This window comes from Phyllopteryx taeniolatus, chromosome 14, assembly GCF_024500385.1.
Source record: "Phyllopteryx taeniolatus isolate TA_2022b chromosome 14, UOR_Ptae_1.2, whole genome shotgun sequence".
Taxonomy (NCBI): domain Eukaryota; kingdom Metazoa; phylum Chordata; class Actinopteri; order Syngnathiformes; family Syngnathidae; genus Phyllopteryx; species Phyllopteryx taeniolatus.
In genome coordinates, this window is record NC_084515.1 from 1,670,435 (window position 1) to 1,690,791 (window position 20,357).

The 20,357-nt window shown below is 41.0% G+C and overlaps 1 protein-coding gene across 3 annotated transcripts; it reads left to right on the plus strand.

The window, feature by feature from the left end:
* Positions 1 to 366: 366 nt before the first annotated feature.
* On the plus strand, positions 367 to 19,760 carry LOC133489168 (ATP-sensitive inward rectifier potassium channel 10-like). Of its 3 annotated transcripts, none has more exons than XM_061798001.1 (7): positions 367 to 647; positions 5,679 to 5,691; positions 7,011 to 7,356; positions 8,919 to 9,130; positions 10,105 to 10,236; positions 10,330 to 10,507; positions 14,308 to 19,760. In XM_061798001.1, the coding sequence occupies exons 3-7, from the start codon at positions 7,011 to 7,013 to the stop codon at positions 14,679 to 14,681; spliced, it is 1,242 nt and encodes a 413-aa protein (XP_061653985.1). In that variant the 5' UTR covers positions 367 to 647; positions 5,679 to 5,691; the 3' UTR covers positions 14,682 to 19,760. The 3 variants fall into 3 exon arrangements, with proteins under 3 accessions (XP_061653985.1, XP_061653984.1, XP_061653983.1); XM_061797999.1 differs by lacking the exon at positions 367 to 647 and adding an exon at positions 2,839 to 2,905; XM_061798000.1 differs by lacking the exon at positions 5,679 to 5,691.
* The last annotated feature ends 597 nt before the right edge of the window (positions 19,761 to 20,357 follow it).

Genomic DNA, 20,357 nt, shown 5'->3' on the forward strand with positions numbered 1-20,357 from the left:
GATACACCTTTGAGCTGTCAAGTGGGCTGAAGCATGGACAACGGCTGGCCTAGGGAGAGCGTGCCCTTGTATCCTGCTTGGTCACCTTGTCCCGAGGAGACTAAGGGCTCGCATTCGCCTCACGATCGTTCCCCTTACAGGCTTAACAGGACACTCCGTACCGGCCAACTCTTCGTTTCAATCATGAATGGGGACGCTTTGAGGCAAACCCGTGGAAAAAAAAGAGCATTTGTGTGTTGTTTTCTTTTTACAGGAGAGGCTGGGAACGACAGCTGTGGGGCGGGTGGTGTGGGTATTATTCGAGGGGGGGTACCGCGCACGTGCGGTTGCCTCTTCATGTGCACGACCTTGCTCTTGCTTCGCGGCATCAGTTCGAACTCGGGGTCCCGCTCCAGAGGTGATGCCTCGGATGTGAGCGGGACGCGACAGGAATGCCGGTAGGGGAGAAAAAAAAAAAGAAAAAGAGGTGCACGGAAGGGAGGGAGAGCGGCCTTTTATAGGGACAAGAGGGGGTCACTTTGGGGAAAGTTTGCAGAGAGGGACAAGCTACACGGTCCGGAACTGGACCACCACCATGCCCACTAACGGCTGACGCAACAGAAAGTCCTCTCGCATGCCAACATTTGAATACAGGCCCGCCTTAAAAGGTAAGTCTACCTTAAAAATTACTTTTGCAGTAATAATTTTTTTTTTTACCTGGACAGAATTTTGGGGGGATCCTCCCCAATTCACCCCCCAAATAATATACTAGGAATGAAAATACTGGGGAAAAAATGTAATTGAATTTTTCCTTCCATGACATACATTTTATTTCATATTTCGTCAGTATTCCAACGGTATATCAGCATACATACGGCATCAAATTAAATTGTTAATAATAAAAGAAAATCATAAATATGTCCCCAAATTTAATTAATTACTTAATGTATAACTTATTTATTCCTCATTAATAACACATATTTTAAAAATACATTTGTGGTTCCAAATCAAACATTCTCAAACAACATTTAGAATTATTATTTCATCACTTAAAAAAAATCCATTCTCTTCCTTACTATCAGTCAATATGAAATAATAATAATATTAATTAGGATTATTGAGAAAATGAATATCAATTGTTACAATTAATAATCTAAATTTGCTGTATATTTCATTATTTCAAAGCCATGGTTATTATTTATTAATAACAATTAGTATTAATAGTTTTGGTTGCAAAATTATCAGTTCTTGAAAATACTGATGTATTGATATTGCATTACTTCAAAAGCTATGATGATGATGATAATTAGAAAATTGCTGTCAGCTGTTAAAATAAAAGTGTAATATTGGATTGCAATATTTCAAAAGTCATTAACACTACTACTAATACTACTAATAATAAATAATAATAACAAATAGTATTAGGAATATTTATTCGAAAATTGCTATCTGTTGTCAAAATATTAACACAATATTGCATTGCAGTATTTCAAAGGACTATTATTATTATTCTACGATTGGCTGGTGACCAGTTCAGGGTGTACCCCACCTCTCGCCTGAAGATAGCTGGGATAGCTCCAGCACGCCCGCGACCCTAGTGAGGAGAAGCGGTACAGAAAATGGATGGATGGAAGGATTATTATTTTTATTATTATTATTATTATTATTATTATTAGTAGTAGTAGTAGTAGTAGTAGTAGTAAAAAACTAATCAATCACATTATAAAAATCTTGAGGGAAATTTACTGAAATTATCACTAAATATTTATTTCCTTTTATTTACAACTATAGCAAAGCATTTAATTATTTTAAGGCTTAAAATAACATTATTGTCCCCTTCAAATTTCAGTTACAATCAGTTCAGAGTCACCATATATTTACGTGTATTTATAGTGTTATTTTTCAAATCAAACATCAAAAAACGTTAGAATAAAAAGTTTAAATAATATTTTTATTTTAGTAATTAATATTAAAAAAAATGTTCTTCAATTATATTTTATATATATATATATATATTGATAGGTAAGTAGTAGACACTAATGTAAACGTTTAATTCCCATGATGCACTTCTCCCCAACATGACGGTTCTTTGGAATGGAGTTCAGGGACCATCAGAATAATCTACTCTGCTTCAGATTTCGATTATTAAGTGACTTATTAATGTGGCGAAAAGTGATGAAATGCTTGTTTAATCGAATTTACTGAAATTTTCCCATGTAATATGTTAAAACACTCTCACACACAACTGAAAGCTTTTTTTTCTCACACACTACTGAAACTCTCTCTCGCTCTCTCTCTCTCTCTCTCTCTGTCACAAGCATACACACACAGCTTGAACGCTCTCACACATCATACTGAAGTGTGTGTGTGTTGCTCTATCGCTGGGTGCAGCTGGCCGATGGAGGGTGATCACTCCTCCCTGCGGAATACTAACGAGGGCCTTTTGTCGCGTAACTCTCGTTTTCTTTAACTACACACACACTTAGAAAATCACAAGTTTGCTTGCAGTCTCAAACACAAAAACGCACGAACGCAAAATGACAAGTTTGCCCACAATCTCACACGCACAAACCCGTGGAATAGCCTGCCTACATATACGCACACACATACACACACATACAGGGATGCTTTTTGTCAATGGCGTCTTTTGTGTCTTTCATGTGTGAGCCAAACAAAGCATTCCTGTGTGGATGGAGGAGAGGAGGCACAAGAAAGAAAAGAGGGAGAGAGGAAAAGAGGAGAAAAGAGGGAGAGAGGGATGGACGAAAAGGGAGGGAGGGAGGAAGCGCCACTTTTGTTCTTCGGGGGGGGGGGGCAGAAAAGGAAAAAAGTTTGGATTACGGCGTCAGACGACTGGCATCGCCAAGCAGGCAAGTGCAACGAGTGGCGGTGTTGCCATGGAGATGGAATACATCCTCCTGGAGAGGTCGGTCCAAATGTGATTGGACGCGTGTGCATTTGTGTGTGTGTGTCTCTGTGTATGCATGCGTGTGTGGACTCTTGAATGGTGTCATTGTGAGTATGAAGCTTTTGAGGGTCTCGGCCCCCCTTCACAGTCCCCAAAAAGGTGATGTAATTAAAGTCGATTGGTTATGTCATCTGTTGTCATGCTGCCTGCGTCTAATGTTAACATTTCTGTCCATCCATCTATCCATCTTCTTCCGCTAATCCGGAGTCGGGTCGCAGGGGCAGCAGCCCAAGCAGGGAAGCCCAAACGTCCCTCTCTCCAGCCATTTTGTCCAGCTCTTTCGGGGGGATCCCAAGCCATTCCCAGGCCAGCCGAGAGCCATAGTCTCTCCGGTGTGTCCTGGGTCGTCCCCGGGGCCTCCTCCTGGTATCCTAACCAGATACCCTCTCAATACAGAGGAGCAGTGGCTCCGGACACCCTGCGGAGGAAGCTCATTGCAGCCGCTCGTATCTGCGATCTTGTCCTTTCGGTCACGAGCCACAGGTCGTGACCATAGGAGAGGGTAAGAACTTAGATCGACCGATAAAACGACAGCTTTGCTTTTGGCTCATCTCCTTCTTCACCATGACAGACCGATACAAAGTCTGCATCACTGCAGACGCTGCACCGATCCGCCTGTCGATCTCCCGTTCCATTCTTCCCTCACTCGTGAACAAGACCCCGAGATACTTTAACTCCTCCATTTGGGGCAGGATAGCTTCCTCAACCCAAAGACGGCACTCTACCCTTTTCTGACTGAAGACCATGATCTCACATTTGGAGATGTTAATTTTCATTGTAGCCGCTTCACACCCGGCTGCAAACCGCTCCAGCGAGAGTTGAAGATCACAACTTGATGAAGTCATCAGAACCATATCATCTGCAAAAAGCAGAAACGCAATGCTGAGGCCACCAAACCGGGTAAAAGTAATGAACAGACTTGGTGACAAAGGACAGGCTTGGCGGAGTCCAACTCTTACGGGAAACATATTGAATTTACTGCTGGCTATGCAGACCAAACTCTGACACCGGTCGTACAGCCCTTATCAAGTGTTTCAGTACTCCCGGAGCACCCCCCACACGACCCCCCTAGTGACACAGTCGACTCCCTTCTCCAAGTCCACAAAGCACATAAACTAGTTGGGCAAACTCCCATGCAACCTGGAGGACCCTGCTGGGGCTGTAGAGGTGGTCCACTGTTCCATGGCCAGGATGAAAACCACACTGCTCCTCCTGAATCTTAGATTCGACTTCCTGACGGACTGTCCTCTCCAAAACCTCTGAATAGACCTTACCAGGGAGGCTGAGGAGTGTGATACCCCTATAGTTTGAACACACCCTCCGGTCCACCTTCTTGAAAAGGGGGACCACCACCCCAGTCTGCCAATCCACAGGCTCTTACCCTTATGTCCATGCGATTTTGCAGAGGCCTGTCAGCCAAGACAGCCCCACAACATCCAGAGCCTTGAGGAACTCTCTCATCCACACCTGGGCCCCTGCCACCGAGGAGCTTTTTAACCACTTTGGTGACTTCAATCCCAGAGATGGGAGAACCCACCCCCCTTGGCACCTCACGCAGGTGGTGAGCCCTTGGGAGAGGGGACCCACGTTGTCTTTTCAGGCTGTGCCCCGCCGGGCGCCATGGGTGTAGTCTCGGCCATCAGGTTCTCGCCATCGAGCCTCACCTCCAGTCCTGGTCCCAGAGGTTGCCCTGGTGACCTGCGTCCGGAAAAGGGAAAACACCGTCCATTTATAATAATCTTCATATAGTAATATGTCCTTTCACAGAAACACATATTGTTAGTTAGTTAGAGCTCTCAATGCCATGAGGCACACTTGGGCCGCAATTGCGGTTTCTGTAATCTGTAGGTTTTTACGGGAGCATGTGATTGGCCTCCTGCCCAACCCTAGCACCTGATATTCCTTGGTGGTCTCCCATTCAAGTACTAAACCTGCTTAGCTTCTGAGATCGGACGAGATCGGGCATTCTCAGGGTACCGCGCGGGAACACATATTGTGATGTAAACTACTACTACTACTACGACTACTACTACTACTACTACTAATACTACTACTAATAATAATAATACAGCTACTATGTCACCGGTGTCTATCATTTTATTATTTTAAAGTCATTTTATGTGGCCCATGAAAGCAAACTATATGCGACGTGCGTCAACTTCATGTTTCTTACTAAAATACCAAAACTGCAAATTGTCTTCACTTTTAATAACGTTGAGCGATCACAAGCATTTTTTTTAACCAATGTCTAATTTGAAAATAAATGGAATAATAGTTCAATAAGCAATTTTAACTGGCTCAAAACTACTTTGTTGTGTATATGTAATAATATGAGGCGATTATACATTTATATGGATTCACAGTCACAATGGCCGGCCGAAGGAAACCATAACTCCGATTTGGCTCGCGACAAAAATTTGTTTGACAGCGCTGTACTACATGATGAGCGGTCGAGAGACAGAGAGTTTCCAGTTGGAATTATCCGTGCAGAAAAGCAACATTTGGCACTTTTCCTATCGAACTCTTCCAGTGGTCTCCAGTTTCCAGTCAAGGACAGCTCTTTGTGCTCTGAATGCCGATCCGCTAAGACCTATCAGAGAAGAACCTTCAGTGTTTTCATCCTTAGTGATTCACTGTGTTTGTCTTTTAATGCACCACATCTTCTTTTTCTCTTCCCTCTCTTCCTTCCCCGCCGTCTCTCCTTTTTGTCCGTCGTCCCCGCCGGGAACAGCGACCGGTTGGATGTAAGTGAGCGTGTCTAATGGCTGCCAGTACAGTCAAGCGTTTGTCTGCCTTTGTGTGGGGAAGCTATGCTTGGCAACGTTACCATAATGCCATAAAACTAACAGCTTTAGCAATAACTGGGAACTTTGTGACATCATATTTCCCGAATCAAGTGAGAGCTGACTGCATTTAGAGCCACCTGGATTTTAAAATTTAAAAAGCCAGTTTCATGTAGCAACATAAAATCTAATAGCAATGTCTATCATGAGTAGATCCACAAAAAAGTCTCAGGAAGCCATGCTGGAAAAGATAAAGGAAGCAGGTCATTTTGGTTTAAAGCAGATATTTTAGGGTCATTTGGCCATTTCCAGGGGTCCTTCAAAGACAAACCTACCCATGAAATTTGGCAGGCATGTCTATCATGAGTAGACCCACAAAAAAGTCTCAAGAACTCATGCTGTAAAATTCGTGAAAGTCATTTAAAGTAAATTTTTTTTAGCACAACCCTTTTGTCAATTGTCTAACATGGCCGCTTCAACCCAAAACAGCCAACTTCCTATGTATTTTCGAGCATGACTTTGAAATTTGGTAGCAATCGGACAAAATCTCTAGGAGGAGTTTGTCTTTGAAGGACCCCTAGAAATTATCAACATGAGCCTAAGATAGTTAAGACGGCTTCAAACCAGGCATGACTTCTATAGACCTTTCTGTGGGTCTACTCATGATAGACATGTCTACTAAAAATAATGTTGCTAAGTGAAACTGGCTTCGAGGGCTGAATTTTCGAAATTGTTTTAAAAATTTTGAGTTTTAACTTAAGGTTTGTGTCTCACTTCGAGTCATCAAACGTCACCACCATGCTATGGGAAAAAACGTTGGGAAATTTAACGTCGTCCATCTGTCTAGTATACAAGATTAAAATTTGGCAGGAATTGGACAAAAATCTCCAACAGGAGTCAGTCTTTGAAGCACCCATGGAAATGACCAAAATTTGCCTAAAATGGATGCTTCAAACCAAAATGGCAGACTTCATGTACTGTATCTTTTAATGCATTACTTGTGAGACTTTTCTGTGCATCTATTGATGATGGACATGTCTACCTAATTTCATATTGCTAAGTGAAACTGGCTTCGGGGGCTGGATTTTTTAAAAATTCTAGGGGGCGCTACTAAGCCAAATTTTTGGGGTTACACCCACATCCTTTATCAAATGTAAAATCTCACCAAAATGAACACACCTGCCAAATATGGTGAGTTTTGGAGTATGTCAAAGCCCTCAAAACGGATTTATGTGGGAAACCATTTTAAGTGAGACTTCAGTTGATGTTTTCTTCTCCAGATGACGTCCGCCAACCCCCCTTCCTCTCGTAGCTCCTCCCCCCAGAAGGTGTGCCACACTCAGACGCAGACGGACGTCTTCAAACCCCTGCTGGGCGGCGGTCTTTCCAACGCGGGCGCCACGTTGAGGAAGCGGCGGCGAGTGTTATCCAAAGATGGCCGCAGCAACATCCGCATCGAGCATGTTAGCGGGCGGGGGTCTCTGTACATGCGAGACCTGTGGACCACCTTTGTGGACATGCAGTGGCGCTACAAGTTCTTCCTGTTCACCGCCACCTTTGCTGGGACCTGGTTCCTGTTCGGGGTGTTGTGGTACCTGCTGGCACTGGTGCACGGAGACCTGCTTGGTAAGGAGGCGTGACGGGACAAAATCTGGATATTTCATACAGGACATCTAACAGAAAAAGTTGGATTTCAGTTGTACTTTTTTGCGTGAAAAAGTTTACTCGCCATGGATACTTGCCATGGATAGTGTAAATTGTACTACACGTTGGAGTAATGTGATGGTCATGAAGCTTCTCAAGCTGGAGTTGCAATTTTGCGGCTCCCATGTCAATTAGCCATAGGTAAGGGAAGAATATGCTTAGAAAAACTTCAAAGCTGTTAAATGCTGTTGGCCTCAGTCACTCCTGTCAGAATGATACCTGAAATTCAAAAGGAAAAAAATGAAGTGTATTGAGACTTTTGGTACACCCCGTATAGTAAAATAGTCGAACAATTATGTAAATAAAGTTGAATGTAAAAAAAACAAAAAACATTTGTAGGAATATTTTTGCAGGAAAAAAGTCCAGATCTTATGAGTGTTTAATCATATTTTTTCTTAAGAATTAGTCATTATTTTTCAATAATCATTGTAATATTGAAAAAAAAAAAATGTCATTTGTTCTTGTATGTTTTTAGTATATGTTATTTTCTTTTTTTTAAAGTCATGTCTTGTGCACTCAAACGACACTTGTTCACTTAAGCCTTTCCCACCTAGTTTGGTTGTTCTGTTGTCCATTTGATTGTGTCTTGGTCATCTGCTTGTTGTGTTTGTCTTTTGCTCAGTAAAGCATCCTTGGGTTTCATTAAAGGTGCTTTATAAGATAATCCATCCATCCATCCATCCATTTTCTGAGCCGCTTCTCCTCACTAGGGTCGCGGGCGTGCTGGAGCCTATCCCAGCTATCATCGGGCAGGAGACGGGGTATACCCTAAACTGGTTGCCAGCCAATCGCAGGGCACATACAAACAAACAACCATTCGCACTCACAGTCACACCTACGGGCAATTTAGAGTCTCCAATTCATGCATGTTTTTGGGATGTGGGAGGAAACTGGGGTGCCCGGAGAAAACCCACGCAGGCACGGGGAGAACATGCAAACTCCACACAGGCGGGGCCGGGGATTGAACCCCGGTCCTCAGAACTGTGAGGCTGACGCTCTAACCAGTCGTCCACCGTGCCGCTGTTTATAAGATAAAGTTATTGTTATTACTATTGTTAAAGAAGTCAATCATGAGAAAAAATCATATTTTGGGATTTATTTATTATTTATTTTCAGGGGAAAAAAATTAAATAAAGTTGTGATCTCCCACTATTAAAGTCATACTTCCCCTGAGAAGAAAAAGTATTAACAAAAAGTAGTATGGTAATATGGTAGCATTTTTTCATGATTGATGAAAGGGGGAGGGGGGGGGGGGTAATTTTAATCAAATTTTCAAAGTGGAGAAAAAAAATACTTTTTTTGTAAAAACAAAAAAAGAGAATTCCACAAGTAGAAAGTCAGATTGTTTTTTGTTTGTTTTAGAACAAGTCATAATCTCGTGAAAAAAAATGGCATGAACATAACTATTTTTCTAGAGTCACCACAGTACTGTATCCAGAGTATCTCCCCGTGGCTGTATTGTGATCCCGTGGTTCCGGTTGCAGAGTTCGAGCCTTCGTCCAACCACACTCCGTGCGTGATGCAGATGCAGACGCTGACGGGCGCCTTCCTCTTCTCTCTGGAGTCGCAGACCACCATTGGCTACGGTTTCCGCTGCATCACCGAGCAGTGTCCAGTCGCTATCGTCCTGCTCATCATCCAGCTGCTCATCACCACGCTCATGGAGATCTTCATCACCGGCACCTTCCTGGCCAAGGTAAAGGCTTCAGTATTTTACTCCATATATATGAACCATTGGTCGGACAAGAAATTGTTATGCATGTCATTGCTATTGCTTTTGGTACAGTACTGAGAGTGCAAAATCAATGTTTTTGTTGTCTAATTTAAACCAAGTATGTAAAGCTGTAATGTAATGTAATCCAAACAACCACCAACTGTTTATTCTTTAAAATACATGATTTGAAAAACAAAACATTATTGTGAGAATAGGATAAAAAAAGAGACTTTCTTGAATGTCTTGACTTTTTTGACTTTTGACTTTTTGACTTTTGACTTTTTTAATCCCACCCCAAAAAACAAACAAAAAAATCCCTCAAAATAGGACAAATTAAGACTTTTGTCTGACAAATTATGACTCAAAAATAAAAATACAATTTTATTTTCACAAATCTTAAAAAAAAAAAAAAAGCAACTTTATTCTTGTGATATCTTGTGTGATCTTATGATAAATAAAAAGCAAATTCCCCCCCAAAACTCTCTCTAAATTAGAACATTTTAAATTAAGTCTTTCTGCAAAAAAAAAAAAACTCTCACAAAATTGCAACTCAGACTTTATTTGCTGAAATGTAGTACTTGGAATTACAAAAGAAATTATGAAAAAAAATAAAAAAATTCTATTTAAAAAATGTGATTGAAAAAATCTTTTGACATTACCAATTTTTAACTTTTTCTTCCAAAAATCTCTCACAACTATGCAACTTAAAAAGTACTTTCTTTTTTAAGTTTGACTTTTCCCCCCTAAAATGTATATTCCAACAAAAATACACAAACACTATTTTTCGATTCGAAAAGTGTAATTTTATTTTCATACCACCACGATTCCTTTTTCTAAAAATCCAGAGGCTGAGCTGCACTGTATTTGTTTAGAGAGTAGTGAGTATGTTGCCTGACTGTTTCATCTGTACCGGAAAATTGAGACTTTAGTTCAAGTCCTGTCCTGTCGCCCGTCAGGTTGCACGTCCGAAGAAGCGAGGCGAGACGGTCAAGTTTAGCCAGCACGCCGTGGTGTCAACACAGGAGGGCCGACCCTGCCTCATGATCAGGGTGGCCAACATGCGCAAGAGCCTCCTGCTCGGCTGTCAGGCGAGTATCCAGAAAGGGTTGTCTTCTTTTTAGGAAAGTGCAAATAAGACAACGGCTGATAACGTTGACAGTGGCCGCCCGCCGTCTGCCCAGGTGACAGGTAAGCTGCTCCAGTCGTCTCTGACCAAGGAGAGCGAGACGGTCCGCCTGGACCAGAGGAACGTGGCCTTCCAGGTGGACACGTCCAGCGACAGTCCCTTCCTCATCCTGCCGCTCACCTTCTACCACGTCATCGACGACGACAGCCCCCTCAGGGCCTGGGCCGCCAAGGGTAGGTCCTACGTGGTCCCTCTGCGATGGTCTTTTGCCCAAAATAAAATTTTACTCTGATCAAATGAATTCTCTTAAGATTTACTTTTTTTTCTTTAAAAAAAAGCTTGTTCTCAAACAACTTTATTTTCATAATATTACAACTGTATTCCTAACATAAATATAACTTAACCCCCCAAAAATCTCAATACTCCCAATACTCAGACTTTTTTTCTCCTGAAAATATGCATTTTCTCCAAAAATACTGCTTTATTTTCAATATTATAACGCTTTCTAAAACCATTTTTCTCCCAAGACTTTTTTGTTATTTTTTTCATTTTAACCCAAAATAAATTATATAATATAAAATAAAGTTATAGCTTTATTTTAGAAAGTCAGATTTTTATGAGATTATTATTATTTTTTTAACTGCAGGAATAAAGTATTTTTTGAGAACATTTTGATTTATTTTGTTAAAAAAACAAAAACAAAGTTGAACCGTCAAGCGATTTTGGGTAAAAAAATCTTAAAAATAATTTTCATTTTTTTTTTTTGTCAGAAATTCATTGGATGAGGGCATGTGAACTATGGTTATGCATGACTACTATTCATCACACATCATAAACTCTAATCATAACTAGGAGTGTCAAATTGTTGCGTTAATTGTGATTAATTAATGACAGTCAGCTTTTGGTGCTTTTGCAACACTTTGAGGTGATGCTGGGAAACAGTTCTCATAAATCTGCACACCAGAGACACATGAATAATCAGCACTGATGAACAATTCATACCCGGCAACATTTGATTTCAACAATGCAATTGAGGCATGGACTGAGAATTCATTTGTTAACCAGTGTATTTAATGAACCACTGATATTTGTGAGGACACCTATCAATTGATCAAGGTGATCATTTATGCCGCCTATTGCCCTCACAATCGCTTCGTGACTTTTACTTCATTTGAACATGTACATCGGTTGCACATGATCAAAATGTGTTTAAATTGACATAATTTACCCCTCTTCTCCTAAAAAAAAAAACATGATTTTTTTTTTGTCAGTGTGCGTGTCCTCTCCTGTGTATTAAAATAATAAATTGAGTAATCAAAAAGGAGTCAAAGTTTTTGATCTCCTCTTTGATATGCTCATGTGCTTCTATTTTAATTCAAAAGATTTATTACAAATACCACACATACAACATTTACGCATGAACCTTTATCTCACAGGGATGAGTGGTTACTGTATGAACACATTTGTTATGAGTTCTAAAAAATACATGGTAACCTTGTGAGGTGATCATAGTGAGCCACCTTGAACGGGGTGAGGCCCTCCGCGCCGGTTCTTCCGCCTTTTTTTAGCCACACTTTGGCGGTGGGCAGCTGTCCTCCGCTTCACATCCACCTTAATGTCTGACCACATCTTTTTTAATTCAGCCTGTGCGCGCTATTGGTTCTCCACAGCATTGACAGCCGCACACGCACTGCGCCGTCCCATTCACTCCTCTTTCGCGTGTTCTTAACGTCGTAGGACGGCGTGCCAAAGAGGATTTTCTCGCGTGCCTCCACTTCATTGAGCAACTTCACATGCAGAAAAAATATTTTTCTTCATGACCTTGCTCATTGTCCTTTTTTTCTGATCATGCAGAGATTGGCATCTCAGGTGCAGGGTTCATTTAAATATGATTTGCATTTTCAAATGCGGGCGTGGACAGGGAGGAGTCGGCTACTCCAACACGTGCGCTCATTTCCATGTTGATTGGAATGTACGAAGGAAATGTGCTTGGATTCATGAGTACGCAGAGTTTCTTACATCTGAATATTTTTGTGCGTACGACGTTTTCTGGATTTGAGCGTACGCTATGTTTTAGGAGGAAATCCACGCAAGTCTTTGTACATGAGGCCCCTGGCGTTTTAGGGTAATTATTTTCTTGTTACAATATTTCTCAATTGCTAAAACACAAAACCCTCTGAAGCAAAGCCTCAGTGCCTTGAACCCACTTATTGAATTGATCAGTCTTTTGGTAGAACCTTAAGCACTTTTCTCTCAGAAATGTGGATTACAACTCCTTGTACTAGATAGCGCCAACTACTGTACAGGAGGGACTTGGCAGTCAAAAGGGGTCACTGATTTCAAAATGCAAACAGTTCCTTTCGACAAGACGTGCGGTGCCGTGATAGGTCAATCACCTGGGGGGGGGCACCTGCGGGGTCCAATCAGATTTCAGGTGTGTCCAGTGCTACCCCGGCCTCCCCACTGGTCAGCCCCTGCACGTTGCGCAGTGACTTTTTAAAAAAAATGTCTGTCAATTGACTGTCTGTTGTCGTACTAGAGCAGCCCCAACTACCGGAGACAAATTCCTTGTGTGTTCTTGACATACTTGGCAAATAAAGATGATTCTGATTCTGATATACAGTATATACATTATATTCATCTTCTGTACCACTTACCATCACTAGGGTTGTGGGGGCGTGCTGAAGCATATACCAGCTGACTCTGGGCGAGAGAGTACACCCTGAATTGGTCGCCAGTCAATCGGAGGGCACATATAAACAAATAACCATTCACACTTACATTCACACCTACGGGCAATTTAGAGTCTTCAATAAACCTACCGTGCATGTTTTTGGAATGTGGGAGGAAACTGGAGTACCCGAAGAAAACCCACGCAGGCACGGGGAGAACATGCGAACAGGCAAGGCCTGAGTTGAACCCCGGTCCTCAGAACTGTGAGGCAGATGTGCTAACCAGTCATCCACCGTGCCGCCATATATATATATATATATATATATATTACTAATGCTCAACAAGATTTTTGTTTTGTGAACAACAAAGATTATTTCTGCTGCTTTATGATCTGATCCTTGTGTTTTCCTTTTTTCTATGCTGTGTGTAATGACTGTTCAGTGAGGTTTTTCATTTTGACTAACTCGGGGTCTGTTCTGAGACAATATGGTTTTGTGACTTTAACTTGGATTTTGTGTTTAAGGTACTGAGAAAATGCGTGTCGGTTTCAATAAGTGTGTCTTAGCAACTGAGAAAAACTGTAAATTCAATCGTCTTGTGATACAAAGCAGGTTAGCCTACCACATCACACAGCTACTGTAGCTTTCGCAACAAAGACATAGCAAGCCATCGCAGAACTAAACTTGAGAACACCTCGCGTATGAGTAAGTCTAAGACCAACAGGCTGACAAATGTACTTTTTGATGATGAACAATGTCATATTTGATGTTGTAACTTACAGCAATGTAATTGGTATTTTATATGTATTATCTGAAACAGACGAAAAGCAACAAGTTCAGTCTTAAATAGTTGTATATAGTTTCGAAAAGTGTTTGAATGTGTTAAACTTAGCACTTTACGACGCTGCCTGCACCGAAGTCAGGCAAATGTACCACTACCCTATCAGTGACTTTATTTTTATTTTCCAATTATATGGAGATTGACAAAATAGCAACAATGTTTCTCCTGGTGGTTGAAACTATAGAGTTGGTAGGCAGCACTTACAACTAGTCTCAAATGCAGTGGAACGTAAATGGACTCCATCTGTTTTAGTCTGCTAAAAACAATAAATGACTTTAAAAAGCTACTCTTTTTGGTGATATATACCAATCTTTTGATTTGCCACAATAATATAATAATTTTAAATGAAAATATCTCACATTGAGCGCTTTTCTCCGCAATTTTAATTTAAGGTTTAAAAAGAGATTCATTAGATCAATTAATTACAGATAATAACTAATTAATCGTTCTTTTTTTAATCACTTGACAGTACTAATCATAACTGCATGACTATTTTCCATTCTCATTCACTTCCATCCAGGCGGCGGCTGGACTGATCCGGAGTTGGCAGACTTTGAATTGCTGGTCATCCTCAGCGCGACAGTGGAGCCCACGTCAGCCACCTGCCAGGTCCGCACCTCCTACCTACCTGACGAGATCCTTTGGGGTTACGAGTTCCCGCCAGTGGTCTCCCTGTCGCCATCGGGCAAATATGTGGCCGACTTTGCCTTTTTCGACAAAGTGGCCAAAAGCAATGTGGCGCCCGTCTTCAAGGCGTCGGGGGGCCCGCGACACGGTTACCAGAGCAACGGCAGCGGGATGCTTCCCGACGGGTCAGACCCGGAGAAGGTCCGCCTGGAGCAAAGCTACCGGGAGGAGCGGGGCCGTGTCAGCGTTCGTATCAGCAACGTGTGAAGACCTGAACGAGACTTGTTTGTTTTTTGGACTGGGGTGCGGTCCACCTCACAAAACCTGAGCGGAAACTCAGCAAAATCAAATAGAACTGAGGAAAGAATAAGCCGGCGGGAGGTGGCAGAGGTTCTTTTAAAGGAACAAATGTATATAGTCTAAACTCCACATTTTCATCTTTTGGAGGTGTCTCAATACCTTTGTCCGAATTCCACATTTTATTAACTTGTCAGTTTCAGTAGGTGTCCCAATTCTTTTGTCCAAACTCCACATTTTCCCTTCCTGTAGGTGCGCCAATACTTTTGCCCAAACCCCACGTTTAACTTCCTTTAGGTGTCCCAATACTTTTGCCCAAACACCCCCCACCCCAGGGAGGTGTCCTAATACTTTAGTACAACTTTCTGTTAAGTCCTAATAATTTTGGCCACATTGTCTTTCCTTTTTCCACTTCCTGAAGGTGTCCCAATACTTTGGTCCAAACTTCACATTTTCCCTTTTCATAGGCGTCTTCAACACTGCCTTTTGGGTACGCTTTTTCGTGGGCCCTGTTCCACAAGTGACCTATTTCAGGCTTCTGATTGGCCAAAAAGGGCCTCACGGTTCTGGCACAATGCGCCCCCTGTAGTGGTGGCATGAACTTGCAAATGCCTTTTAATGTGGACAGGAAAGGATTATTAGGGCCACACAGAAAAAAAAATATATAGTGAGAAGAAATACTTTTATTGCGACAATAAAGTAATTTAGTTCAGAAAACCTAATTTAAAAATGTTAACATAACTATTTAAGAAAAAAAGTCTTAATATTAGACGAATAGTCATTTTTGGGGGGAACTAAGTAGTGACCTTTTTTGTTTAAGTACGATTGTTTTTTTAATTAGATGAGAATAAAGTTGTATTTTATTGGAAAATATTTTTGTAGGATTTTTTTTAAAGGGAAAAAATTGTAATCTCATGAGAATAGAGCTTTAAATTTTTGGATGAAAAACGTTTTTTGTTTAAAAAGTTAGACATTGTACATTATTTTTTTAAACTTAGTAGAATAAAGTTATATTTTTGTGAAAACAGTTATATTTTTACATTTAATGAGTCATAATAGTACAAGAAAAAATTGTCTATTTAGAGACTTTAAAATTGTATTTTCTAAAAAAGGTCATAACCTCACGATAATAAAGTCAATATTTTTATAAAAAGATATTTTTTCAAGAAAAAAATACCTTTTTACAGTCTTATTTTTTTGAAAAAGTTCGAATATTACAAAAATGTTTTATTTTTGTAGAAAAAGTTGATTAATTTTCATTATTTTATATTATTATTCTTTTGTAATATAATGAGAATACATTCGAGAATATAGCTGTGCCTTGAGATAGGAGTTCACTTTGTGTCGTGAACATGCTTGTATCTCAAAAGAGTCATTTCTTAAATCATTATTCCCCATTGAAAGAAATGGAAAAGATATGAATCTGCTCTAGCACACCCCAAAAAAACACCAAAATGCATTTTTAAAAAAAAATTTTAATCCTAAAACTTGCACTCAATAATATTATACTGTATATGTATGGTGTATTTTCTCCCCACATAACCAGCAAACATGGAAAATGTGAGCACAAAACACAACTGTATCTAAAGTTTTGTCCTTCCCTGTTCTTTTTCTGTGGAGCGTATCGGCAGTTGTCAAATCTGCTCAATGGTGCATTAGTACCACCAACTAATACATATTGTCCTTCCACTGCAAAGAACCCAGTGTGAATTGATGGTGGCCGGATGTTGTGAAGTTTGCTGCAGCCATCTAGCGGCGGAGGTCTGTAGCTACTCTTAGCCAATTTTCTGCTTGAATCACAAGACAAAGAAATTGGCCAAGCAAACGCCTATATCTCAACATACTTGTAAGTCAAGGCGCTCGTATCTCAAGGCAGCACTGTACTCTATTGTATTTATGATTTTACAATTGTCTTAAAATTCCTACACAAATACCACTTTTGTCTTAAAAAACAAACAAACAAACAAACAAAAAATACAAAATAAGCCTTATTCTAAAAAGAATAGATAGATTCTCAGTCATCCAGGTCATGATAATCTGCAAAGGTTGAATCAAGGCAACTGGACTGTTGTTTGTTGAAGACGTTTCATCTTAAATCTAAATTCCCCGTGTGCAATCATCTCTCCCCAAAATGATCACCTCATTCAATGGGTAGAGTGGCCCTAATGAGCCGTTTTGCCACAAGAATCAGAATCAGAATCAGAACCATCTTTATTTGCCAAGTATGTCCAAAACACACAAGGAATTTGTCTCCGGTAGTTGGAGCCGCTCTAGTACAACAGACAGTCAATTTACAGAACACTTTGGAGACATAAAGACATTGACAAAAAACAACAACAAACAACAATTGTGCAAAAAGATGCAGAGTCCTCAGTTCGAATGGCTAATATCGCAATAGTCCGGTGCAATGACCATTGTGCAAAGGGCACTGAGACTTCAAGGAGTGTATGCGGTTTAAAGTGACGAGTAGTGCGATAATCTGGGACAATGTTGGTTGTGCAAATGTTACAGATACTCCTCAATCAGTGTGCAAATGGAGCAGATGCTACTCTGGCATGAGTGGCCAGTATATGCAAATAGTGCAGCACGGCGAGACAACTACAGTGAGTGCACGAGTAATACATAATTGGCCCCACAGAAATGTGACAACGAACTCAAGTCAAAAAATTGCCAGCTTGTTGTAATGGAATTATAAGTTAGCTGTTTAAGAAGTTGATTGCAAGAGGGAAGAAGCTGTTGGAATGTCTACTAGTTCTAGTTTGCATTGATCGGTAGCGCCTACCTGAGGGAAGGAGCTGGAAGAGCTGGTGACCGGGGTGGGGAGGGTCTGAGAGGATTTTGCATGCCCTTGTCTTAGTTCTGGCAGCGTGCAAGTCCTCAAGGGTGGGTAGGGGGGTACCGACAATCCTTTCAGCAATTACAGTGAATTACTGATTGGTGTGCAGGACGGCCGTTTCACTAACCACACCAGGCAACGACAACGCCCCGTCGCTGACCAACCCACAAATACTGAGCCTCCACACTGGAAATTGAGAACCGAGGAAGGATTTGGGATTAAAGGTGGAAAGTCTTATACAAACTGGAACAGTCAAGTTCCTTTGATTCACCTTTTGAGAATCTAAAAGGAGTCCTGCGAAAATGGTATGGTATATTACTTCTTCTAAACAAAAATTAATACAACCTTATTCCTGTAAGATTGCAACTTTATTCTTGTCTTATAAAAAGGAATTTTCTTTTCAGTGTGGCCTTAACACTGCTTGGTATTTTTGTATCGTGAAATAGGGGGTAGTTTTTTTTTCTTATTTCTTTTTGAATATCTGTATTTGTGTACATGGCCACTTAACATCAGGGGGAAAAAAAATCAGTATGTTAGGAAATCTAACATAAGACACCATTATACAGCCTAACCCATCATGTGGTGTTTTCCACGAGACAATACTGCATGTGTGTTGTTCTCGGAGACGATGAGCTGGCGGCGTTCTGTGGAAAATTCAAATCTTGACAGTGGTGAACAACGGTTCACTTGACTCAAAAAACCCCCACCCACAATTTCCCCCGATACCTGTCACTTGTTTCCTGTTTGTTTTCAGGCGTACATGCAGTGTTAAAGTGTTCACTTTGTATTGCACATTTAATATGTATTTTATATATATATATATATATATATATATATATATATATATATATATATATATATATATATATATATATAGCGAAAACACTATTTTGGAGACAACCCACCAGTCAAAAGGATGTTGCACCTGACACTCGGTGGCCATAACATACAATAGCTTTTAGGTAGAAATTGGCTTGGTGGCACCCCTCTGAATTTGTGTGAAAATTCAGCCCTGAAAGCTAGTTTCCGTCAGCAACATGAAATTTAATAGTAATGTCTATCATGAGTAAAACCACAAAAAGAGTCCATGTCTGAAAAGACAAGGTAAGTCTGCTATTTTGGTTTTTGGATCAGCCACTTTTGGCTAATTTCGACCATTTGCAGGGGCTTCTTCGAAGGCGAATTCCATCAAGGGATTTTTTTTTTACTACAAAATTTGGACCTTGTATACTAGACAGATGGACAATGCTAAATTGCTAAGGATTTAAGTGTGAGCGGAGTTTTGTTTGGGTTAAGGTTGAGTTCAGTGTTGGCGGATCATGGTGGTGAAATTTGATGACTCGCCATAACACACAAACCCTAATAGCGTATGCAATTTTGGAAAATGACACCCCCGAAGCCACTTCTCCTTTGCAATGTGAAATTAGCAACGTCTATCACGAGTAGACCCACAAAATGTCTCAAGAAGCAGTGCCCACAAAGACAGGGTTAAAGTTGCGTGTAGGTGGAGCTTGGCAGCGAAATTTGATGACTTGCCATGAAACACAAAACACTAGCAATTATAATAATTTTGCATGAAATTTTGGAAAATACAGTCCCCAAAGGCAGTTTCTGTTAGCAATATGAAATTTAATAGGAATGTGTATCATGAGCAGACCCTCAAAAAAGTCTCTTGGAGCCATGTCTGAAAAGACAGGAAGTCTGCTGTTTTGTTTTAAGCATCTTTGGGTCAATTTCACCGTTTCCAGGGGCTTCTTCAAAAGTGAACTCAAGCGAAAAGTATTTGTCAAATTGCTACCAGATTAGAACCACGTATACTAGACAGATGTAATACGTTAAATGACTAAGGATTTGAGTTTTCTCTGCATGTGGGTGGAGCGTGGCATCGAAATTTGAGGATTCACCATGAAATACAAACTAAGAACCTATCGCTACTCGAAGCTTTAATTCTTATTGTCTCATAAAGAGGCCAGTGAGTGGACGGTGCTCATCACATTGCATTAATTGAGAAAGTGTGATCAGTTTGTACAGAATGTTTTTATAAACCATTCCTGACATTTCATTTTGAGTCCAGACACTGCTGATGTGTAATGTTAATACTGTAAGCAATAAAGTCACACCCTAACACAAACCCCCAGGCTGCTAGTGGTAATATTGGTTTAAATAGAGGTGAGACCAGTGTAAGCAAATGTGAATAAAAGTTTATCAAGCTGCCTCGTTGTTTTCATGCGCAGTGGCGGTTTCTGGTATGTGCGTTTTGTTGGTCGCACAGGGTGGGATTTCTGGGGTGATGTCGGGGTGCAGCCACACAGTTTGGCAGGTCCTGTGCGTTTGCTTAAAAAGTCATCCAAAGATCAAATAGGACCTTGGATTATGCTATCAACGTATTCCTTTGCTGTTTGGATAACCCTCTATCTTCTGCTAAGTTCAACATGTCCAAGAAAAAGGGACACTCTAACCTTGTATCCAGCCAGATGGAGTCAGCACATGCTATTCACAAGGGTACTGGACTATGGCCATGCCAGGCCACCCCCAGGTGAGCAGGAACAGGCTGGCTGTCACAGGCAAACCACTCCTGGGTGTTTTTAATCTCTTGCTGATACTTCTTTTGGCTGCTGATGTTGAACTAAACCCTGGGCCAGTGCTAGCTGGGCCTCCACCTCTGGTACCTGGGCCAACATCACTGCCAACTGGGCCTTTACCTCGAGCAGCCGGGCTAACACCACTGCTAGATCAGCTAACATCATTGCTAGCTAGGCCTCCACCTCTACCGGCTGGGCCTCCACCTCTGCTAGCTGGGCCTCTACCAC